The 25,981-nt window shown below is 37.8% G+C and overlaps 2 protein-coding genes across 13 annotated transcripts in view; one reads left to right on the forward strand and one right to left on the reverse strand.

Annotated features, from left to right (window-relative positions):
• The window catches only part of SLC35D1 (solute carrier family 35 member D1), a 40,189-nt gene extending 30,341 nt beyond the window's left edge, over positions 1-9,848 (forward strand). Inside the window, exons 11-12 of the mRNA XM_045547797.1 lie at positions 1,676-1,758; positions 9,571-9,848. Of these exons, the coding sequence (XP_045403753.1) occupies positions 1,676-1,758; positions 9,571-9,679 (192 nt within the window). The 3' untranslated portion in view covers positions 9,680-9,848. The remainder of the gene's footprint in view (positions 1-1,675; positions 1,759-9,570) is intronic.
• Positions 9,849-22,575: 12,727 nt separating this feature from the next.
• The window catches only part of MIER1 (MIER1 transcriptional regulator), a 66,304-nt gene continuing 62,898 nt past the window's right edge, over positions 22,576-25,981 (reverse strand). For all 12 annotated transcript variants that reach the window (XM_045547802.1, XM_045547812.1, XM_045547801.1 and 9 more), the window contains one exon: positions 22,576-25,590. In XM_045547802.1, the coding sequence (XP_045403758.1) occupies positions 25,262-25,590 (329 nt within the window). In that variant the 3' untranslated portion in view covers positions 22,576-25,261. The remainder of the gene's footprint in view (positions 25,591-25,981) is intronic.

Here is a 25,981-nt window from a genome sequence, read left to right on the forward strand (position 1 = left end):
CTCTGTTTCTCTTCAGTATGGAGGGAAAAATCACTTAGGATAACTAGTTAAAAATGGAAATTCCAAGGCCTCCCTAGATATACTGAATCAGAATCAGAGCCTAGAAATCTTCATATTTAACAAAGTTTCCAGATGATTCTCGGATATGCTAAAATTTGAGAATTGCAGTCTTGGTTTTGAGCTACCAGAACTCTTCTGTGCTTCCAAGTTCTGTTTGGAGGACAGTAGCAATCTTTCCTGATACCAAACCTTGCTTGGGATACCCTAATATATACCTATTGTTTTCCTAACTTCTGATTTTGAGCAGCATAGGTTGGATTCTCTGTCTCCTTCCTTTCTGAAGTTCCCTGGGCAGCTTATGTAGGTAAATTAATTCACCTTCTCCTTGGATCTCTGTATTCAAAGAGAGGTCCTGTTACATAATTTCCAAAGTTGCCTACTGGCGTTGTTTTCTGTTACATGATATTTAATTTTATTTTTTTCCCCCTCAAATAAGAAAATCTGCTCCAGGGTAACTTGCTGTTTCCATCCTTAGACCTAGAAAAGGCTGATATAATTTTAAATGCTTTCTCAAAGGGCACTCTGTTATAAAAATAATTTTGAAGTTTATTTTTGGCCTTTTAAAAACACCATAGCAATTTACTTTCTGTCTCCTAGGCCTAATCTAGGAGAGCCTAGGTACTAAAAATGTTTGTGACATTTACAGTTTATGGCAGTTGTAATAGCAGAGAGAGAGGCAGTGACTTATGAATATGAAAGAAGGGAGTTTGGGGAGGAATTGAATAATACAGGTTGAGCATCCCAAATCTGAATCTGAAATGCTCCAAAATCTGCAACTTTTTGAGGGCCAACATGGCATTCAAAGGAGATGCTCATTGGAGCATTTCAGACTGTGGATTTTTGGATTTGAGATACTCAACCAGTAAGTATAATGCAAATATTCTAAGATCCCAAATTTGAAACACTTCTGGTCCCAAGCATTTCAGATAAGGGATAGTCAGCCTGTAGTTTAAACTTTAGTACCTTGTTTTTCGCTTTTGTAGTCTGAGGATAATTCAGAGAGAGCTAGAAGATGTTTGCATCTGGGGATGTCAGGAGAGGTGATTTTAGGTATAATGCATTGAAATGACTTACCATATGTTTTTTTAGGATGCCAAGGAAGATTTTTCTAAAAACAGTCTTTACATTGGTAAAGTCCCTAATACCCCCTTTTTCTTTTTAAAAGAAGAGGGAAAGATGCTTGCACGGAAGCAGTCTTTCCTTCTTCCCTCTCTCTTCACAAGTCTACAGTTAATAGGAGAAAAATGCAGTCTTTTCTAAGATTGCTAAATGTGTCTTTATATTTTCTACCCCTAATAACAGCAATGTTTATTTAGATTTATAGTGTAAGCCCATATCACAGGGCAGGGAAAGTTTGACAGTCTTGTTTGTATTCTTCTATATAGATGAAAGCATTTATGTTCTGGAGAAATACATTAGGAAGAAGCTAATGTCGTTGGTTCCTTAATAGTGTTCTTGCTTATGCTATACTCTTATTAAAGTTGGTGGGTTTTTGTTGTTATTGTCTGTTTTTGTATTTTAAAGATAGGTATTTGGGTCACAGCATGGGTTTTTATATGTATTTAAAAAACTCAGTTAAACCTATATAACAGTATATTGCCATTTTTCTTTTTAGAATATATTAATAACTTATATTGGAATGGTCTTTGGTGGAGATTATATTTTCACATGGACAAACTTCATTGGCTTAAATATCAGGTAAGTAAAAATATTTAATTAAATGTAACCACTTTGACAGGTGGAAATTGGATATTAAAATAGTGTCACAGTAAGATTGGGCTATTAAATTAATGGAAAATTTGTTGACTTATTAAACATTTGTGGAGTGTCTACTGTGTGCTAGATACTTAATGTCTCTACATAATGCTTTCTAAGAAAGGAGAAAATACTTCCATATTCTTTGCATAGTATTTGGGGAATTTTGTGGAAGTCAAACTCTCTTTACTTAGCCTTCAAAGTCCTCTGTTATGCTAGATGCAATGCAGTGTTCTCAAGAATTGTAGGGCTAAAGAAGAATACCAGCTCAGTTACAGTTGCTTTATGTGAGTGTTACCTTAGACATATCACTACCTTTCTTTAGACCTTGTATTCATCAGTGAAGGGGGTAACTTGTAGGAAAGATCTTTTTCGTTTCTGGAATTTTGAATCTCATTTTAAACATTGTTTATATGACTAAAAGTTATCAAATTCATATTTGGGCCAGACCTCTGTCCTCAAGTCAGATCTGTTTATCCAACAGCCCATTTGACATCTCCAGCTGATGTGTCCAAAATGAATTCCTTTTATTTCTTCCGAAGTCTGCTCTATCATCGTAATTGATGGAGACCCTGTCCTTCTAGCTATTAGGTTTAAAAACCTTGGGATCATCTTTGGCTTTTCTATCATATATCCAACATCCAGTGTGTTAGCAAATTTTGTTGGCTTTACCTTCAGAAAATATCCAACAAAGGATTGCTTCTCCCCATCAGCATTGCTTTCATCATCATCTAAGCCACCAACATGCTTAGATTATGGCCTTATTCTTACACACTTGTATCTATCCATGTTCCTTTGTATTTAACCCCTCTCTCTCCCCTCAAATCCCAACAAAGATTTGTTTTCTGTCCATATAGTTTCTAGAGTGTCATATAAATGATATATAATGTATGTAGCTTTTCAGTCTGGCTCTTTCACTTAGCATATTGTATTTGAGATTCCATCTATGTTGTTGCATGTATCAGTACTTTTAATATTTTTATTGCTGAGTAGTATTGTATGGCTATATTAACATCCATCCACTATTTGAAAGACATTTGGGTCATTTCCAATTGTTAGCTATTATGTATTAGGTACTATAAACACTTGCTTAGAAATTTGGGTGTAAACATGAGTTTTCATTTCTCTTGGGTAAATGTCTAGGAGTGGAATTTCTGGGTTGTATGGTAAGTATATATTTAACTTTATAAGGAATTGCCAAACTATTTTCCAAAGTGTCAGGACCGTTTTGCATAACCATCAGCAATGTATGAGAGTTCCAATTGCTCTACTTCCTGACCCTTGGCTTTGTCATTTTTTTTTTTTTTTATTTTGAACCATTGTCATAGATCTGTAGTAGTACCTCATTGTGGTTTTTATTTCCCTAATGATTAATCATGTTGAACATATTTTCATGTGCTTATTTGCCATCTGTATACATTCTTTGGTAAAATAGCTGTTCAGATATTTTGCCCATTTAAAAATTGGATTATCTTTTTCTTACTAAGTTTTTAGAGGTTGTTATATATTGTGAATACAAGTTCTTTATCAGATATGTGATTTGCAAGTACTGTTTCCCAGTTTGTGGCTTCTCTTTTCATTCTTTTACCAGTCCCTTTTAAAGACCAAAAGTTTAAAATTTTCATGAATTCCAATTTACCAGTTTTTTCTTTTTGGGATGTGCTTTTGGTGTTATATCTGAGAAATCTTTGCCTAACCCAGGGTCACAAAGATTTTCTCTTACGCTTCTAGACATTTTTTTAAGGTTTAGGTTTTTACGTATATATTGCTCATTTTGGATTAATTTTTGTATATAGTGTGAAGTCTGGATCAAGGTTCTTTTTAGTGTGTGTGTGTTTTAATATAGATATCTAATTGTTATGATACCTTTTATAGAAAATACAGTCCTTTTGCTGTTGAATTGATGAATTCCTCATGAGACTCTTTTGAAGTTATTTTATAATGGCTTTTATAAATGAGACTTAGAGAGGCTAAGTAACTGGAATGCATTCTAAAGGTGTGCACTGAGCCTGTTTCTGTATGCCAGGCTTTCTGCTCTAGACAGACATGCTGGGTTCTCTCACAGGTCTGCCAGTGTCACACAGCTAGTAAGTAAGTCATGATGCAAGGATAGTAACCCAGGCGGGTTGGACTCCAGACCTTAAGTTCTCACCCCTCAGTATGTCGTCACTAAGTAAATGACTTAATAAGTATGATGTAGCCTAGTAAATTATATATTTCATTGATTGTCATTGCCACTTTATTAGCTATTTGATGGCAGAAATCACTTGTCTTATTTATAGTTGTGTCAGTATATATCCATGCCTGTCCCATAACAGGCATTCAGAAGTAATAATGATAACAAAATACTAGCTAATATTTTTTGTGTTTGCTTTGTGTTAGGCCCCAAATTCTAAATATTCCATTTTAATCTTTACAATAGCCATATGTAGTAGATACTGTGAATATTCCATTTCACAGAGAAGCTAAAAACTTGCCCTATATTGTCTAGCTGCAAGTGGTTGATCCATGATTCGTCTTCCCAGTTTTTATTCTAACCATAGTGCTGACTAGTAAATGGTGAATAGATGAATGAATGAGTTTTGTTTCACCTCCCTTCATAATTATGTCATCACACTGGCTACATACCTTTAAGCCAGGTTCCTTTGGTGCAAAAAAGCCATTTTACTGTAGCCTCTGTGGTCAGACACAGTCTATATAGCCTCTGGATGGGACATGGTGCAGCTCAGAGTCTAGATCTGGAGTTGTTTCCTGAGACCTTTGGTCTAGCAAACTTTGCTCAGCACCTGAATCCATAATTCCCTCATTTCGGACTCCCTTGCCTGGTTCCCTCATTTCGGGCTTCTTTGCCTGTTTCCTTAGAAGTATGTGTTGCTTCTTAGTTCCAAATTGCTTCTCCTCCTGATTAATTTCATTCTAGTAGACTATCTTCTGGTTCTAACCTTCCCCTGACATAAGGATATAAGCTTTTCCTTTCTTCAGTGTTTCTTTCAGTTGGAGAGAGAAGGACATGTTTTGTATTATCAGTTAGTTGCTGCTGATGTAACATCTACCAGCCTATTAATAGAGTTACATAACTAGCATCTCAGTGGAATAACTTATATATTTGAATAGGTTGTAGGGAGGCTAGCTAGCTTCCTTAGTTATATTATAATTCATGACAGAAGAGAACTGAACTGAAATATAGCAAAATCTGTGTTCTGTTGCTGATACTCTGATACTGCCACTAGCTATGATTCACTTTTTACAACCTCAGTTTTCTCATCTGTAAAATGTGAGGTTTTTTTTTTTTTTTTTTAGACAGAGTCTTACTCTGTCACCCTGGGTAGAGTGCAGTGGTGTCATCGTAGCTCACAGCAACCTCAAACACCTCGGCTCAAGTGATCCTCCTGCCTCAGCCTCCCTAGTAGCTGGGATTATAGGCGTACACCACCATGTCTGACTAATTTTTCTATTTTTGGTAGAGACGGGGTCTCGGTCTTGCTCAGAGTGGTCTCCAACTCCTGACCTCAAGTGATGCTTCCACTTCCGCCTCCCAGAGTGCTAGGATTACAGGCATGAGCCACCATGCCTGGCCAAAATGTGAGGTTTTATTAGTGTTGTGTATCCTAATTCTACCACTAAACTGTAATTCAGCCCAGAACATCCTGTGGAAAGTGTGTCATGTGTCAGTAGGTTTCAGGCTATTTTTCAGGAGACTTGTGAGGGAACTTTCTCCAGGTGTGGAAAACACATAAGATGTGTTCTCCTTTTAGTTGTAACAGTAGTCCTCCACTCATATTTTAGAGTTTTTTAATAGGCAAAAAGGAAAAAAGAATACAGATAGAAAGTTATAGAAATATTTGAGAAGTTTCAAGTACCAAAGATGTCAAGAAAGCAGAAAAAGAGCTGCTCCTAAACATGTAAGAGAAACCCTGTTCCAAAAACTTAATACTAAAACAGTAAGAATAGGTGGGAAACAAGTGTTCAGGCTTATATTTTTTCTTTATGTAATGCAGTCTTTCATAAAACCTATATGTGTAGTTGGGGCCTCACAAGAACTCTGACCTTAAAGAGAGCATTTGCGTGCCTCATCGGTCAGTAAAGCAAATAATATCCTTGTCAAAGGCTGTAAGTTCCAAAGAACAGGATTTGGGAGGCTTTTGGTTTTTTATGAGTTTCCTCCTGGGCAAACTCCTAAAACTCCTAGACAGATGGAATGGTTCATATCCTAGCCAGTCTTCTGTGATAGAGTACTTTTATCTTTAAAGTATGTGCACAGACCAACACTTATCTTAGAAATGATTTTTAGTCGATATCTGGAGAGGCAACATCTAGGGAGTTAATGTTTGTTGAGTACCTAGTATATGATGGCCACCCTTTACTATGTCATTTAATTAAATCATCCCCCAGTTCACATGATAATGAAATTGAAGCTCAGAGAGGTGATGTATAAAAATTCAGATATAGCCTCCCCCTGCCACTCCGTCAAATCTGGGCTTTCCCCCATCTTCCCTTTTCCCTCCCCCTGGATACTCCTTCCCCAAAGTTGCTAGAGAGCAATTTATAATTTCTTTCCAAAGTGCTAACTCATCACTGCTTGGCACATACTATTGGTGAATATTCAGTTCTCTTCAGGTGATTCATGAATTTTCTCAAAACTTAAATATTTGTTAATGATCAAGTCAAGCATAAAGATGAGATGAAAAGTCTTTTATTGTTGCCTCAAGTTGGAATTATTGGAAATTGAGCAGACTGCTCTTTAATCTCTGGAATTTAGATGAGTAATCTCTGTGTTATGGTTTTGTTCTGGTTATTTGAACAACTATGTGGCAAGAGCGTGCCCTAGTCTTGCATCATGTTACATCTCTTTGGTGCGAATGTTTGTGTTCCCCTAAAAGTCGTGTGTTGAAATCCTAACTCCCAAAGTGATAGTTTTAGGAAGTAGGGCTTTGGGAGGTGATTAGGTTAGTTACGGAGGTGGAAACCTCAAGAGTGGGATTAGTGCCCTTATGTGAGAGATCCCAGAGCATGGTGAGATGGTGCTGTCTATGAACCAGACACCGAATCTGCCTTGATCTTGGACTTGCCCACCTCTAGAACTGTGAGAAATAAATTCTGTTGTGTATAAGCCAGCTATTGTATTTCTTTATAGCAGCCCAGATGGACAAAGACACTCATTATTATATCACCCTGCCTTTTGTTAACAATACGTCTTCCCTCTAGACTGTGACTATCAGGGCTGACAGGGAAGGTGGGGGAGAAGGGAATAACTATTTCCTGATTGCTTACTGTGTGCCAGGTGTTGATTCTTTGTGCATGTAATCTCATTTACTCCTCAGACAAGCCTAGATAGATAATGTTCTTATTTGATTAATATACACATGGAATCTCAGATTAACTAATTTGCTCAGGGTCATAGAGCTGGTACAGATTGAGCATCCAAAATCTAAAATGACCCAGAATCTGAAATTTTTTGAACACTGACATGAAACTCAAGAGATTTTGGACTTTGGATTTTTTGGATTTGCATGCTCAACTGGTAAGTGCATGCAGATATTCTAAAATCTAGAACACTCCTGGTCTCAAACATTTCAGATAATGGATACTCAATCTATATAATATTAGTATATTCAGGATTTGAACTAAGACCTAACTCTAGAGTCCATGTGTTTTCATGACACTGACTATACTAGGAGTGTAGGGCCTGGGATCATCATAAAGACTAAGCCTGGAATAAATTCCAGGGCATTCTTTGTCCTCTTCTGTTCTGTACTTTCTTGGTATTTCTGTTCAGGTGGAACAGGCTTAGTGTGAACATCAAAAGCTGTTGTGACAGGGACAAGAGAGCTTTGTTATTTTTTAGGTTGTTGTGGGCAGGGGAAGCTAGAGAAGGATAGGATGAAAGAAGGAAGGGGTCGGGTAGCCCTTCTACTTGGTATTGGGTGGGCTGGGTTTTGGGGTAAAGGGAAGTTGACTGTCATGTGGATGTACATGTGAACCTCAAAGAATTTTTAGCTTCAGTTAGGAAGCCTTCAGTAAGCTACCAGGGAAATCATCTAATTTGATGCACTAGAAAAATAAGAAAAGTTTCCAGAAGAGTCAGAGAGTTAAATGGAAAAATAGTTAAATGGAAAAAAAGCTGCAAGATGAAGGAAGAGACAAAGCTGTGTGAACACTGGCACAAGGATTGGGTTCATGAGGCCCCTTTCTTTGAATAGGGTGATAAGGGATATTCAGTTCAGCACTTACTTATGGTCTTGCTGCAGAGTCCAGGCGCCATGCAAGAGACTCTGTAGAACTAAAAGAAAAAGGCCTTGGGACATTAACAGGCTGATGAGGACAAAATAAAAATAGGTAACTGCAGTATCAAGTGATGCAAGGGTCGTAAGGGAGGCAGCAGTGGTAGTGGAGAAAGTGAAACTAACCTGGGTTCTATTCTGGTCCATCATTAGGATGCTTTGTGACCCTGAGCAAGTTATGACTCTGGGATTCAGTTTCCTAATCTGTAAAATGGGCACCTTGCAGGAATATTGCAATGATAGGAAATGTATATAAAATGCTTGACATACAGTAGACTTATTAGTGGTCACAATTTGATTATTATTAAGTGCTGTGAAGTTCAGATTGGGAAAAGGAAGAATCTGGTTGGGAAGGTTAGATTGGAAAAGGCTTTATTATGGGGTTGATTGGGATCTCAGAGTGGATAGTGTTATGTAAGCATGTGCAGCAAAGAGTCAGCGCCGGTGTCTGATCTCAGTTCCTTCCTGGTAGGAGCAGGAGCTAGGCATCTCGTACCCTTCTGCAGCTGGTCTGGGGCTGATGCCAAAGCCCAGAGGAAAACAACTGATTTCAAGTAAGCAGCAGGTTTCAAATAAGCAACAAATTTCAAATAAAGAGTCAAGTGGCCAGGCAGATGAGGGCCAAAACCAGGGAATGAGAATTTGAGAACAGGTCAGGCACCTAGCTGGCTAGAAATCCAGCTGGCTAGAAGTTCCGGGCGGCAGTCTCAGTGGAAGAGCAGGGCAGGGCAGCCCAGAGTGTCGGGTCTGTGAGCTCCTCCAGCTTACTTTTGGCTTAGTGATTGGGGCAGGAGGTTGTGTATCCAGATGGGTTTGGGGTCCCCACAGAGAACAGAGTAATCACTGTCTCCATAGCGTGAACCCCCCCGCTGGTGGTAGGTGTGATGGACAAGTGAGGGCTACCAGCAGCCAACTCTGACAGGCTGAGTAGGCTCGCTCAGATGATAAGTTCCTCACTGTGAACTTGCTTTTAATCAGAGAAAAACCAGCTCTGTGAATCTCCCAGGGTCTGCATGTTTGCTTACTAATTGGGATGTTTTCTATTCTTAGTAAAAGCCAATTTTATTTGTCTTGAATGCTTATTTTTGAAAATGCAGAAAATACAAATATTACCTATAATGTCACCATCTAGATGCAACCACTGTTAATATTCTTGATGTGTTCCTTCCAGGCTTTTGTCTGTTCCAGTGCATATTGATGTACATATTCATGTTAATTTAAATACAGTGGGATTAAACAATACTTGATGTTTTGTGAGATTTTTTTTTCTCATTTGTCATTACCTGTTTTCATTTTATATCATTTTAATAGGATGTATAGTATTTCATTTTATGAGTTTATATAATTCCCCACTGTGGAACATTTACCCTTTATTTAATTTTTTTTTGCTATTATAAATATTGGAATAAACACTTTGTATTTACCCCAAAACCTTCCCTCCCTCTATCTCTGATTGTAGTTTTCTGTTTTGCAGCATTGCTGGGAGCCTGGTGTATTCCTACATCACTTTCACTGAAGAACAGCTGAGCAAACAGTCAGAGGCCAGTAACAAGCTGGACATTAAGGGGAAAGGAGCAGTGTGATCAGAGGAGTGCTTCAACTATGTAGGCCCAAGTTTTTGATCAGCTCAGAACACTGGCAGTTCCTACGCAGATACTGAGGTGTCTTGATGGAGAAAATACCATTCCTTTGCACTTGTACAATCTGAGGATTGATTGCTGCCTTTTAAAATTTTATGATGAAAGAAACTTATAATTGACTCTATTTTTAAATATGTTTTAATTAATTTATATCAAACTGGAAAATGTACTGGGCTTTTTAATTTATTTTTCTTCTATACTGACAGTGAAACATCAGTGTTTTGAAAATATTTTATTCCATAGTTTGATATCCAGGTGTCTCTAAGAGCTGCATATATCATGTGCTCCAACTGGAGCCTCATCATTCAAATTGTTGCTGTGTCTGGAGGCAGTTTAGCCTTTCCTCTGCTGGAAATGCAGCTGAGTATCTGAAATTTCTCTTCTTTCATTTCTTATGATTGCATTGTCTTCATAATATCATCACTGCATTTGCTAAAGACAACAACTTTGGCACTAAAAAGTTAGTGGGGCTTTGAAATGTGTTGTTGGCTTCCCTGAGAACTCATAGGATAAGCAGAGTGCATTCCTTGACAATATGTTGTTACTTCTTTGTTGCATAGGATAGAGATAAAGAAGGGATGCAGGAAGTAGGCTTTTCACTCATATTCATCTGTCTGACTCTTTGATTCATCGAAAATGTGTTGAGTGTATGTGCCAGGCATTGTGCTAAGTGCTGGGGATACAGAGATGTTTTGGGAGGTAGTTGAAAGATTTCACTCCTGCCGTAGTAACTGAAGCTAAGACTGAGAATTTAACTCTGTCAGTCCATTCGGAAGATGTTGTGACTAGGAGCACGCTGTTTCAGCACTGAGAAACTGCCAATCTGTAAATGGGATTAGAAGCACCTGCCCTACCTGCCCCACAACAGTGTGAGTCCACATGCTGCCGTGTGGGATGAAGTGCATGTGAGGAGCCACAGTTTGTAAGCCAGTGCAGCTCGGCATTGACACCTTCTCTGCGTGAGAATGGCCGACAAGCAAGGTGACCACCATCTATTTCCCCCTGCCTCCTTCCTCTAGGTTTGGTTGCTACTCTTTTTACTCCTCTTTGGATCAATGTGGCGAAGCCCCACATTTCTGAATTTGTTGGTTTGAGGGGAAAGGCTGGTTTAATATTTTTGTATTGTCAAAGTTTTGTCTTTCTCTGGCAGTGTCAGTGTTAGAGCTATCATCTTCCTTCCTCCTCAAATGGCATGAACATTGGGCATAGCTCTCTCCTTTGGACACTCCCACCTACACCATATGCCCCTGGGCTCACTCAATGAGCTTGCCAGCTTCTCTCAAGACCAATGCTTCACCATGGGAGAGCAGCTGTGAACAAACGTTGACTGAATTGCCCATTGGCAGGGCTGGTGGTTGAGTGTTAACTCAAACACAATCCTGTGACTTGACTCAGAGACATCCATTGACTTTGGGGATGAGTGTGTTTGCTTGGGTCAGTTGTACAGTCAGTGTACCAAGAGCCTGGGTACCTTGGCACTGATGCACATGCTTGCTTCTATTTCATTGGGTTTGGAATCCACTGGGCCCTGTTGATTTAAACAGAATTTTGGTGTCTCAACAGGGAACCAGGAGAGTTTTGATTTTTTTTTCATCTGAAAAATTATATTGAGGTCATTTTCATATTCATGCCTTTCCCTTATTTTAGTTTGTGTTTATTAAAGCCCGGCCAGTGGTACTGTGTCCCTGGAATCAGCCCTTTGGCCAGCTCTCAGGTTACAAACTCCATGTAAGAGACTTAGGTTTACTTTTTTCCAGGATCATTTGAACTGAGAAAATTCCACTGGGAGGGTAGGATATTATCTTGAGTCAGATGGGTCTGATTGTCCCTATTTTACCAATGAGAAAACAAGACTCAGAAGAAGGTGACTTGCTTTAAATCAAAATTCGTGTTCTTTCCATTGAACCATGCAGCTATTTGATTAACTGCCTTTCCCCTCTGAGGGAGTAAGGAAACAGAGGTGCTAGCTGAGTTGGCTTGAGCTCGTTCAAAGAGGCAAGCGGTTGACTGAATTTGGGGTCAGAGAGGGACAGACTTTGCAAATCAGGGAGAGTGACAGTTCACTATGTCCTGGAGCCTTATCCAGCTTGCAGGCTGACCTCAGTTGATACACACTTCTGGCTGTAAATGTTGCCTAACCCTGCCTGTTTTGCTTGGGTAGCCTGGAAGGGCATACTGAGAGCTAATTTTAGTGATTCCACCAGCCACACGAAGGGGGAAACATTAGAAATATTTTATGTTGTAGAATTTTTGTCATGAGAGGCCTTTGGATGTGTTTAAGGGGTGTTGGGCTAGAGCTCCACCAGGGGTTGAACTGCCTCTTGGGGGTCTGGTTCCCTTGAAGGTCTGTCACCTCTCTCCAGGTTTATTTGAGAAAATCATATATAGTTATAGCTTCACTAAATGCACATGACAGGCCTCAGAGCCCCTGGCTTATTCCGAACCTTCTGGCTGACCAGAGCAGTATAGCAACTTACAGCTTCTGCCCTGTCCATGTTCTGATTCCTCGATGCGTCCCTCAACTGCCACCAACATTTCAAGATAATAGAAGCCTGGGCAAGTTGGAGATTCAGTAGTCTGGCCAACCACTTTTGGAGTTTGTGTTTTCAGTCATTTGTAGGTGTGGTATAATATACTAGAGATTTACCTATTAGTCTGGCACCTCCCAGAATGTCTGGATTTTGCCCCAGAGTTGGTGTCTTACTGGGCCAAAATTCTTTGACCTGTTAACCACTACCTCCTGAGAGAAATAGAGTCAGTATAGAGTTAAATCCTTAATGTGTCCACTGAGACAGATGAGCTATGGTAAGAATTCTGAAAACCAAATTCCATAACTAGTGGCTCCTATTCCTTGAGTTAATGAAAGTGAAGTCCTCTTTGGCCAGTCTGCTTTTAGTCAGTGCCAGATGGATTAGAATAACCCTGGTTGGCCAGACTGCACATTGCCAACATGTCACGTGAGTTTTAATTACCTCACATGGCTGTTGACTTTATGAGTCAACCATTTGTAGGATCCAACTCGCATGTAAATTAAAAAAGTGCATTTGCAAGTTTTCTTTAGTCCTTTTATATCAGGAAGCCATGGAAGGTTTTGGTCAGTAAAGATGACGAAAGATCTTCACAGAAAGAATAGCAAAGTTTAACGTTTGATTGATTTAGAATAATACCTAGGCCTTTGGACCTGCCTTTGCTTTCATTATTATAGTCTCACATTCAGTGTGCAAAGATTTAAGGAGCAGCTGTTACATGCCAGGCATTTTGCTAAGCTCTGGGAAACAGATAAATAGGACATGGTTCTTGCTCTCACGGAGTATATGTATAATTACAGGGAACATATAAGGTGGTGGCCTGGACCCTAATTAAGAGAAAGGAAATGGGTGAAAGGAGTCAGTGATTGGTCAACAAGCGCTGCATGCATAGTCATCAGTATCACTGATTCTAGGGGTGCCCCACCAGTAGAGCTGAAGCATTTTTTTAATCTGAGAGGACTTTTCTAACTCATGTTAGTCTTCTAGCTCTGAGATAGTGACTAGCATCCTATTAACATGAGTAGCCTGAGTTCCTCCTCCTCTACTGCACATGTTCTTGCTTCCCCATAGCTGTGTAATACTGGTTCCTCCTTTGAACAAGACTGTAATTGATTTCCTCTCCCTGAGGAAAAGATCCTCAGAATAAATGAGATAATGGATATAAAACTATTTAATACTTAGCGCAATGCCTAGTACATATTAGGCACTCAGCAAATGTAGCTACTGTGTCACTATTTCATGGTGAGACTACAGGCAAAACAAGATTCTTAATTTGTGCTCCTTAAATGCTAGAAAGCAATCTGTGTGTTTCCTGAAAAACGTGCCCCTGTACCTCATTGCCTCTAGAATGCTCAGGCAACAGTTTGTTCGCTGTCTTTTCTTTTTTAAAAATACCTACTGGACATAATTGTGGCCATTATGCGATACAGGTGATTCTACCTGTTTTTTTTAAAAATAACAAAATTACTTTCATATTGTGATGGTGAATTTTAAAACAGGAAAATTATTTTCTATCTTAGAGGGAGATAATTTCTTTTTAGAATGGTAATTCACTAAAAACTTTCTCAATTTTTTTACTTTAAGATAGCTCCTGTTCAGGCTGGACATTCCTTCTTCCCTTCTCTGAATTCAAGGAACTTGACGACACGCTGCCTCTGCTTCCAGGCTTGTCTCACTTGTCAGTGTATGTGAGTCTCTGGTGCCACCACTCTTCTCTAAACCTGTCTTCTCGTTCTTACTTTGAGGTGCCACTTCACGGTATGAGGAAATGTTATACAGTGGGGTTTTTGTTTTTTTGTTTGTTTTTTTTTTAGCTTTGTTTTTTGAAAATACTTTTTAAAAAGAAATCTACTGGTTAGATTTATTGTCTCATAAAAATGTTTTTAGAGATTATTTTGTTCACAAGTATTTACTTTCTCATGATGATGATCAACTGATTTTGGTCTACAGGTGTTAGCCTCTCACAATATTTTTTCAATATAGATTCTATTATATTTACAAAATGACCATTTTAGTGTTTTTAAAAGGTTTTAGGTATGGAAATCAGGGGACATAAACATGAGAATTATGTGCCTAAATATTTTTGTAATGATGTAAAATAAATACTTTTTCCTGAAAAGATGTATTAATTCCTTTCTGAGTGCATGCAGAGACTAATACAGAGCTGGAAGTGTGCCCACATTTAAGAGGCTGGCATCCAGCTAGTTAATTCAGATCTAATATAGGGAAAATACTGTTTTCCATACAAATGCTTGTCTTGAGTAGTACATCTGACTATCCAGTGTCTTTGGAATACTTGTGGTAAATTAGAAGGAAGGGAAAGGAATGCTAACCTGTCTGCTTTCAGGATATTTCATCTGTATAATCAGGTTTCTAAGTCTCTGAGTAGTTTCACTAGGAAATAACCCAAAAATGTGCTCACCAAAGGTGAGGGAGGGGCATTTTGGTATGGACATACTCAACAGAGATAGAAGTACATTTTAAGGCATGTCGCAGGGAGAAGCACATTACGGCATTTTTTTGAAGAAACTGTGTAACATACACATAAAATTTACCATCTTAACCATTTTTAAGTGTACAGTTCAGTAGTGTTAAGTGTATTCACATTGTTGTGCAACCAATCTCCAAAACTTTCTCATCTTGCAAAATTGAAACTCCATACCCATTAAACAAAAACTTCTCATTTTCCCCTCATCTCAGTCCCTGGTAACTACCATTCTTTCTGTTTCTATAAATTTGGGTACTCTAAGTACTTTATGTAAGTGGAATCATACCATATTTGTCTTTTTGTGACTGGCTTACTTCACATAACATAGTGTCTCTGACATTCATCCATTTTGTAGCATTTGTCAGGCTGAATAATATTCCATTGTATGTATATACCATTTTGTTTATCCATTGATCTATTGATGGATACTTGGGTTGCTTACACCTCTCGGCTATTGTGAATAATGCTGCTAGGGAACACAGGTGTGCAAAACTCTTCAAGATCCTGCTTTCATTTTTGAGGGGTATATATGCAGAAATGAAATTTCTGGATCATGTGGTAATTCTATTTTTAATTTTTTGAGGAACCAGCATACTGTTTTCCATCATGGCTGCCCCATGTTACATTGCCACCAATAGTGCACAGGGGTTCTGATTTCTACACATCCTCACCCACACTTGTTATTTTCTGCTTTTTTAGATAGAGGCCATCCTACTAAGTGTGAGATGATAATCTCATTCTGTTTTTGATTTGTATTTTCCTAGTGATTAATGATGAGCATCTTTTCATATGTTTGTTGGACATTTATATATCTTCTTTGGAGAAGAAGATATCTCTTAAGTGCTTTGCCCATTTTTGATCAGGTTTTGTGTATGTGCGTGTTTGAGTTGTAGTAGTTCTTTATATTCCGGATTTTTAACCCTTTGTCAGATATATAATCTGCAAATATTTTCTCCCATTTTGTAGGTTACCTTTTTGCTCTGTTGATTATATCATTTGACTTTGATGCAAGGAAGTTTTAAATTTTGATACAGTCCAATTTATCTACTTTTACTTTTGTTGCCTGTGCTTTTGGTGACATATCCAAGAAATATTGCGAAATCCAATGTCATGAAGCTTTCCTCCTGTTGTCTTCTAAGAGTTTTGTAATTTTAGGTCTTACATTTAGGTCTTGAATACATTTAGAGTTAATTTTTATGTGAAGTAAGGGTCCAACTTCATTCTTTCCTATATGGATATTTAGTTTTCTGAACACCATTTGTTGAAGAGACTGCCCTTAAGGCATGTGTTTTAATCAACTTTTAAAAATCCTCTTAGAGTCTGGCTTTTTTTCCCTGATTTGTTGAAATTAGAAAGAATTCAGCCTTTTGATGGTGTCTTGTCTCACTTGGCCTCCTTGCAGTGTAGGGCTGTCAGTATTGGGGAACACACTAGATGCGCTACTGAAAGGAGAAGAGAGCTGGTGGCATTGTGTACCCACAGCACGTCAGCAGTTACCAGGTATCCCCTATTCTTCCTTATAGTTCTCGTTTCTTGGGGCTTATCTATCCATTGGTCCATCCCATCCATTAAGCCAGTCTGAGCTCACTGGGGCCAGTATCCAGCCTCCAGCACAGGCTTGGCACAACCATGTTTGACAGATGAAGCTCAGGGAGTTACACATGCCCAGTGTGGTCAACAGAACCTATATTTAAGCCCCAGTCAGCCTGACTCAAAACACCTTTGCTCTTCACCACCATGCTAGGTTTTTGTTTCTCCTAGTCCATCCGTATTAGACTTGATGGTACCAAGCTCGTCACCCCTATATGCTTGTCACATGCCATTCTTCATTCAAAGTTCACACACCATGGATTTAAAGCTTAAGCATGAGCTGGTGGCTGGTCGACTCTGAGAAGGCAGAGCAGCCATGCCTTTCCAGCTGTGCTGATGGTGCCCTCCTGTGGCAGCAGCTGCTGTTGGGGGCTAAATGGTGCAAAGCAGTTTGCTTTGCTAAGAAGAAGGAAAGGCATTATTTACTGAGGGCTGGCTATGTGCTTTCACTGGCCTGTGCCTGAAACATGCCTTTTAGTATTTAGTCCTTCCAGCACTTACTGATGCACAGATGTTTAGGCTAAGGGATTTGTCCAGCTTCACTCAGATGAGAAATTTAAATCTGGACTTTGATTCCAAAACCCTTTTCAGAGAATACATTCCATATAATGTGCCTGTGTTAAGAGAATGCAATAGGAGGGTTTTGTCAAGGGTGCCTTATCGTGTCTTAATTATTCTTCAGATAATTTATTTTTCTCAATATTTTTGAGGACAATGTTTACAAATGACAGAATCATGAAAGTATAACTGAGATATATGTAAGAACGTAAGGGGGGAAGAATTTCATTCCACCTGGGAATTGTAGGAAAGGTTTCCTTGGGGAAATGTTATTGGAGCTAATTCTTGAAGGACAACTAGGATTTGACTGAGAAGATATTGGAGGCAACATCCAGCCTTCCAGGACATTGGTCCTCCTCCTTGCCTGGAACGCATCCTCCCTTGATACCCTTATCTCACCAGCCCACCTGAAATCACCCTGCCCTCACCACACCTTGTTCCCTTCCCTCCCATGCTTTATCTCCGTAGCATTTGTATCTGCCAATCAAATTTAAGCTTTATGAGGTTTTGGTCTGTTTCTTTCACTACAGTATCCCCAACAATCTAGAACAGTGTTGTAGAAACACAATAAATGTTTGATGGATGAATAAAAGTAGAAAAAGAGTAGCCAATTAATAGCTACATTTTTTGAGCATAGCAAGGCAGAAGCATTGCCTCATTTGCATTTTAGAAAGATCATACCAGCTGCAGTGTTTGGAATGTGTACTGTAGGCCAGAGGTAGGCAAATTCAGATGTCTCACAGGGGGCCAGGCAGATAGCATGTGAATCCAAATGGACGGAGTCAATAAATGGTGAGTGGTGGGGCTTGGGGTATATACCTGCTCAAAGGCGTTGAGATAAAAAATCTGCCAGCCAGATTTGGCCCACTGGCTACCCATGTAAATAAGTTCAGGAACTGCCACAGATCAGATCTGCACTACAGCAGGCTCACTGGGAATGCTGTGGATTACTGTCAGGAAAGGATCATGGAAGGGTAGGATGAAGGTAAGTGCATCAAATAGAGGAGGCTGTTGTACAAGTGAGAAATGATGATGAAGTCCTAAAGTGTAGTTGTGAAAGCACAGAAGAGAAAAAGGGTTTGAATTTTTTAATTTTTATATTCAAAAGGATTTGAATTATTGTAGAATTAACTGGTGATGAGGAGGTATGTTTCTATTTTTTTTTTTTTTTAAAGTGAAGCTGTGTTGTATTTTTTTTTGCCTAAATCTAGTGTCTTCTGGAGACCATTTGAACTTCAGGAACATTTTTAAGATTTAACTTCTGTTTCCAGGAGTTTTCCAAAAAGGTAATATTTGATGTGTAGCAGGGAAACACAGTGCCTATCGCCGTAAAAATACATTTGTCGGGCCTTTACTACATGCTAGGTGGACATTTTTCTTAGCACCTTAAATGTTGACATATTTTAATCATCTGAGTCTAAACAGTCCTTTAAAATGAATCCTATTATTATTACCCTTATTTTAAAGGTGAGGAAACAAGCATGGGACGCTTCCATTGTTGGACAGTAGTAATTTTGAGAAACTCATTGCTTATACAAATATAGATTTGCCTTCTTATAAAGCCTACCTTTTGCTCTGAGGTGTGGAGCTGTCTAGAACAAGCAGTAAAGTATGTTTGAGTGTGGAAGAAATGTCACATTACTTATTCTTTTAAATCAAATTGGATCTGAGTCCCCATCTTGCCACCTACCAGGAAATTCAGTCCCAGTTCTTCCCTAAGGTTACACAAAATCCATGGGAATTGCCTGGTGCTGGAAAATACAAAAGGAGCCATCTTTGTTTTCAGTCCATCATGGTCACTGCTGAACTCCTGAGTGACTAAGGTGTCTTTTGAAGGCAGATGGCATCACAGATTCCAAACTTTGTTCCAGCAATAGTTCCTACTACTAGAAGTTCCAGGGCCTGAGGTCCAGCCCGTCTTGTACCCCACATAACCATGCCTTTGATGTCTTGCTTTAGGGTGAGGCTCATATTACTGCTGTTCTCAGAACCTACTGATATTTTTTTTTCCAATTGAGGGTAATTTCCCTCGTCCAGAACTCAGAGTTGTGGGACAAAAGCAGATGTTGTTCACAAACAACATCTGTTTTCTATCCCGCAACATGTCTTCCCTGGACACAAAGACCTGACTTAACAAAAGTAAGTAAACCAAGTCCAGATCATTGGAAAGAGTGTCTTATCACTTCTCAGGGTGGCTCAGTTTCATCATTTATAAATTGGGGGAAATAATATTGTGAAGATTGGTTTAATTGTTTATTTGTAGTGCTCATAACAGCAATTGTAAGTGGGATATTTGCAGTAGGCTTGTTTTATCTAATGACCTTGTGACGAGCACATGTTCCTTTTGAGGGAATATGTTATAGCCAAATAAACCAGAAGGGAGCTGCCATCTTGTGATGAAGACCTACCTGCCTAGTCACAATGACAGATTGGCTAAAGGGTAGCTGATAGTACCCCACTTCCCTGGCCATAGGGACTGATTGGACAGGGGTTGACCCCATAGCCCTAGCCATGAACATATGTAACCTATTAAGTGCTATGAAGGAAAAGGACAAAGGGATATGACCTTGTCTAAGAAACTCAGTCTAAGGTTGTTCAACCTTGGACAGGTCATTTTTCCATGTTGGGCCTTAGGTTTTCCCATCTGTAACATGAGAGGACTACTGAGTGAGCTGTTCCAGAAGGGCCAGCTCTGGGCTTTGGCAGGCTCCCATCACCCAGTTGGTTCATTTATAGGCTTCTTGTTGGCTCTGCAAAGGCCCAGAGTGTGCAGGGTTCTGTTGTAGCTGCTGTACGTATCAAAGTGTACCCACTAAGTTACTTATGTCTGTGCCAGTTAAGTGGAAGGTAAAGGCAATTGGGACCAATTGCCAAGCAAGCACTAGCAAAAATTTGAAGGCTACTACAAGTTTGTAATTCTGAAATTCACAGGGCTCTGAAAACAAAGCTTTCTCTTGAGTCTGTTGCCAAACTATTAATAATTTGGCTGCAAAATACGACCTGAAATTAGTGTGAATACAAATATATTTTATTGTGGACATAAGTGGTTTTTTTTTTTATTTCAGCATATTATGGGAGTACAAATGGTTAGGGTACGTATATTGCCCTTGTCCCCCCCCCCAACACACACCAAGTCAGAGCTTCAAGCATGTTCATCCCTCAGATGGTGTGCATCGCACTCATGTATGTATGTATACACCCATCTCCTCCTCCCCCCTCCCATCTGCCCAATGCCTGATGAATGTCGGTCATCCAGTAGGATCATAACCCTGGGCTGGATTTCCACATCCGGTCAGATATCGACATAAACGTTTTTATCCATAGATTTCTGTGCTAGACCCTGCTGTGGATGTTTTTTGAAAAACATTACCTCTGGCTACAGTGGTTTTGGATAAGGGATTGTAGACATGTACTATTACCTATCATGTCTTTACCTAGGCTCTCTAGGGACAAAAGATTTTCCTATGTGTGATCTCAACAGTTCTGTGATACTGGCACAGCGGGTATCATCCTTATTTTACAGATGGGCAGTTAAGAGGTTTTGTTTTGCTTACCACAGGTTACACAAGAGTGGCCACATCAAGAGAAATCTTGCAACATGGCTGAATTTCAATGAGGGGGCTGGCAAAAGGCATGACATGAAAAGACTTGTAAGGGTTTTGAACAGGAAGATTCTAAATAAAGTATTTTAGTTACCCCTTGGTTGAAATGAAGATACTGTGAGGGAGATAAGGAAACGCAAAGCCAGGCACTGTGGGCTTTGAGCTATTTGTTCTGAAATAGAGCATTTAGAAAGAAGCACTGATAAACACTGATGTGGCTCAACACCTTGGATTAAATCCTCTGCTTTCCCCATTAGGCCTACAAGACGTAGCTTGTGAACACTAGCATGGATATAAAATGACACTGGTTCAGAAACACTTCCTTTGTAATAGATGAGTTGACTTTTCAACAAGAAAATCTTTAAAAAGGAGGAAATAAAAGGCTGAGATACTGCTAGTATTCAAGCCACAAAAACGGACTCGACTCGGACTCTCTGAGGAACCCAAGGGGTGATTCAGCTAGCAATGCAGTGGTTAACACCCATATGGTTAAGTGTTCCTCTCTTCCCAGTAAATATTAAAAATAAACAGCATTTCTTAGGGTAACCATACATTTATTTCATGTTGGTTAATTTCTAACAAATATTGAGAAAAATCTTATTTTGCTAGAATTGTGGCAAAGAGGTAAAACTCATTTCCGAGACTGTGCCTACTCTTCCTTCCCTTTTGCTCTCTCTGTACTCAGCACATACTTCTACCCTAACATTTAACCTGCTGCCTTCTTGAAGAGAGCCTGACACACTTCTGAAGCCACAAGCCAAACATAGTACCTGGCACAAGTATAGGCCCAAATATTTGCTGGGTAATAGGGTATATGGAAACATAATGAGAACTTGTTACCACTGACATTTAAATGTGAAGAAACCTTCATCAATTTGGACAAAAGAGAATTAGAATTTGGTTCCAGTTTATATGGCAATTCTTCAACGTTCTTCACAGAATATCTTTTAAAAGTGTGTTCAAAGTACTTCTTACTCAGAGCAAGCAAAATGGCTTTTTATTTTTATTTTTATTTTTTGCGACAGGGTCTTGTTCTATCTGTCATGTGGGCTAGATTGGAGTGGCATCCTCAGAGCTCACTGCAACCTCAAACTCCTGGGCTCAAGCAATTCTCCTGCCTCAGCCTCCCAGAGTGCTAGGATTATAGGCCACATTTTACATCTATTACACATCCTAAATAAGTCACAATAAAAAGACAAACTGAGATTTAAAAAAAAAATTTCAGAAAAAGAAAAACTATGTTCACACATCAAAGATCAGCACAATACTAAGGGTATGTAGTGAGAGTTTATGGAAAATTGGTATTAGAAGATAGTCAAATACATGCAATCAGCCTATGTGGATGGGTGGGTGACCCTTTAAAATTCTGCAAAGGATGAACTTGACTATTAAAGAACAGAGTTTATTTTTATGGTAAAAAAAATTTAAATAACCAACCAGTAGAGTTATGTGATACAAAAATAAAAGCCATTTTTAGATAATAAAAAGTTAAAATTTGGAAATTCCTGTTCTCCCCATGTTATATGGTTTTTCACACTGGTATTTTTTGTGGATAGGATCACAATTGGGAAAACCTTAGTATCTCTGATTTGATATTTAGTAGTGCTACAGAGTCAGCCACACACCCTTAGGGTCATTGGCACACACCTATTTACTACCTATGGAAATTCACCAATCATCGAAGTGCCCACTTCTAATTTTCCATTGACAGCAAAGCAAAATATTGTGACAAAACAAGTTTTATTTCACAAAATATTATGTGATATCAACTCCACTTCAAAAGGGAACAAATTATTTTTAATTATATAGTCCAGAGGAAGAGAAACAGGGTGAATCAGGGACTAAAAGATCTCTTTGGGGGGGAAAAAAGACAAAAATACATCACCCTAGATGAGGTAAAAGAGACCAGGAACCACTGAAAAACTACTCAGTGCAATATGTCTAGGAGTAGAAGGAACAGCGACTGTATATATATTTGCATTGTAAATAACGTGCATCATACCAACTTAATCTATAATTAAAATTTAGTGAATTAATCTAATGAAAATATTCACACAGCATTATGTAGGCAAGTATGTTTAAAAAAATATTTTAATAAGCATATTCAGAATGGCAGACAAGGAATAGGGGAAGGGAATTATTTTACAGTGCAAAATTACTATGCATAAATTTAAAAACATCTAATTCATAATTTTAAATGCCTATTTAAATATTACTTCAAATACATTTTAAAGCTCAACAGATCTGTGTTGAACTGAGTTGCAGCTTCTGAACTCTATTTGAAAACACATCATGAAACAGAATGCCATTCCAAATGAAAATGATAGAGCTCTGCTGGGGATGGGAATGAGGTGGGGAGACTAAGTAACTTTTAACAAAGACTTCTTTTCCCAATGCAAATTGTCAAGAGTTGAAGAGTTCTGAAATGTACTAACTCTAAAGCAAATTAAATTCACGATATTACTAAAAATTTTTAAATAGTGCAATGACTTATCAAGTTATAGTGGCTGCATTATGAAGAACAAAGTACTATATGAAATAACCTGTATAAACACAAAATACAATTAAATATTTCTTTATGAAAAGCTGAGCATTGCATATTATAATAGTGGAATGTCTTTTATTAGGCATATTTTAAAAAGATTAAGAAAGTAAAATTTCCTAACATGTATACATGTGCTATGTTTGCAAACATGCCTGAGAGAATTTACTTAAAATGTTCCTGTAATAGTAGTTTGCAAGAACTTCACAAACCTGCAAATGAAATGCATCTTTTAAAAAAGGTGAAAATGGTATCTCTAATATTGCAACAATTTAAAAAGTATAGCATCACTAATCTTTTAAAACATTTTCATAGACCATCTTTGACAAAGAGCTAGGATACTTTGGATTCATTTAATAAAATCTGGTTTAGAAAATGGATTGTGAACATCTGCTAAAACTGCTGCCATTCTGGATAAATTAATGTTGTAAGTAAAACAAAACAAAAACAAACTCATACTTCTCAACATTTCCACCTAAAACTTTTGATTTACTTGGGTATGTATGTAACAACAGTGAATGTACGTTATATGAAGTCAAGTGTTGTAAAGTGGCTTTTAACACTGTTTGGAAAAAAAATTGTTCACATTGGTGAAGGGAAGCAGTCTGAATATGTTAACAGTAATACTTCATGGGGGTAAGGCCTAAACGATAATTTCTCAGTGCAAACCTCTACTCAATTGTATTAGACAGTTGAGCCATTAAAAATAAGACCACAGAAGATTTATTTTAAAAAGGCATTGGCTCTTGAACCGATGGCTGAAAATGAATTGGAAGAAGCATTTGGAGTAGGCCTGTGTGAGAAAAACAAGAATAGTTAATAATCTTTTATAAAAGTTTGGATATAAGTTGGTCTATCAGCTGTATAAAACTACATTTGTTAACAAGAATTTAGCACTAAAAATAAAATGGCACTTGTACAAGGCTATGCACATGGGTAATCCTATTTGTAATCACACAGAGCAATGGTTATTGTATATCTTATTTTAATTTTGGAAAAACTATCAAATCTGAAAAACTGGACTGGTAGCTGGAAAAGTTTGAAAAATTTTCAAACTTCATCCCTTTCTCCTCATAAAATCATTATTGTCTGCCAACAGTTACTCCTTGTGTGTGCCAATATCTAAGTGTCACTTGACCTTTTCTCCTCTGTTTAATGCAAAAATGGGAAGTTTTACAATGCATATAAAAATAACTCAACAGGATTCTGGTCAGCATGATACATTTAAGCACTTAAGCTGACATTTAAACTTTTGTCTTGCTTCAAAAATAATTTTGAAAATTATAACAAATGCAAAACAAACTGCAATCGAAGCATCATGCTTAATTTCAGAATTCTCAAATTATTTGTCCTTAAGTAGAAATTTGAAAAAACAAATTTTCACAATCCTTTATGAATGATTTTACCACCTGGATAAGAAACATGACTTAGTTACTACACAAACACTTAAAAAATTCATTAGAAAAACCTTAGCAAAATAAAATGAAAGCTGACAGACTCAGAATATCAATTCCTCTCATAAAAGTTTACCAACTGTACAAGTTAAGAAAATTATACAAGCTTTTGTATTAAGAAAGGACAGCTCAGTCAAGACATATGTACTGTAAAAATCTTTCAAAGGCTACAAAGAATCTGGAAAAATACAGAATGTATTTCTTAAGCCCAGATAAGAATATGGAAAGACATCATTGATGTCAACAATTTTACATATACAAACCTGACTTGGTTTATTTTTAAACTTCTATATATAAAAAAATCATGCTAGCATAACTTTCAGGATTCATTGGGTTTCCTTGATAATTTGTATGGAGAGAAAAATGTCTGTTATAAAGACATTTCAACAAACTCAGAAAAAAATGGTGTTAAGCAGAAATTTGGACTTGGTTTTTTCCATTCCTTCATCAAACTAAGCAAAAATTACCTTGTAGTGAAATTTTATGATTAATATATCAGATGAAAAGGTATAGATATATATCTAATTCATTTAAACTTACTAATTTTTTTATATCCTTAAAAGGTTCTTTGACAATTTAAAAATAAAATATCTGCAAAAGGCAAAATTAAGAAATCTTATTTCCTAAAGTTAGGACTCAATTCAATTTTCAAATTTTAACCAACTACTTCAAGGAAATCAACTTTGTAAGGTAACCCATCAACCCTGAAAATTTTAGTCACACCAGAATTTACTCCAGAGCACATAAAATTAAGATCTAAAATTTAGTCATCTGTGTTTTCAAGTTCTTCAAATTTTCCATGTGAGATTGCTTCTTGGAAAAACTCAGAAGAACCTGGACTTTCTTTTCCATTGCTGTTTACCCTTCGCCTTTTGGCAGGTCTCTCACTTTTTTCATCAAAATCATTTTCATTTCTTGCAGTCACATGGGCAGGTTTTGGGTCAGTGGTAAGGTTATCTGTTTCATAACCATTAGTATCCATATCTGCATGAAGTGGTTTCTTATTTCCACCTGTTGGTCCATTAACATGTAACCCTTCAACTTTTACTTCTTCTTTGTTTAATATTTCACCTGGTCCATTAGATGACACCCCTAAGTTGGAAGAAATATAATTGAATATGAAAAAATTAAATTTGTAAATGATTGTAAAACAGCTACTGCAAAACAGCTTTTCATCAAGGAAGCAAGGTATCAAATCTGTATATACGTATGGTCTGAATTCTTGCTCTATTACTAGCTGTGTGACCTTAAGTAATTTACCCTTTCTGTATCTTAGTTTCATTACATATACAATGAAGATGATAAGATGTACCTCACAGGATTGTTATGAAGATTAAATAAGTTCATAAATGTAAACAAACTAAGAACAGAATTTGGCATATGTTAAAAGCATATTAGGTATTATGTGACAACAAATAAGGGTTAGATCCAGCAGTCTAAATAAGCTGAATTAACAAAGATATGCATAATTATTCAGATTTAG

This window comes from Lemur catta, chromosome 3 (genome assembly GCF_020740605.2).
Source record: "Lemur catta isolate mLemCat1 chromosome 3, mLemCat1.pri, whole genome shotgun sequence".
Lineage (NCBI taxonomy): Eukaryota > Metazoa > Chordata > Mammalia > Primates > Lemuridae > Lemur > Lemur catta.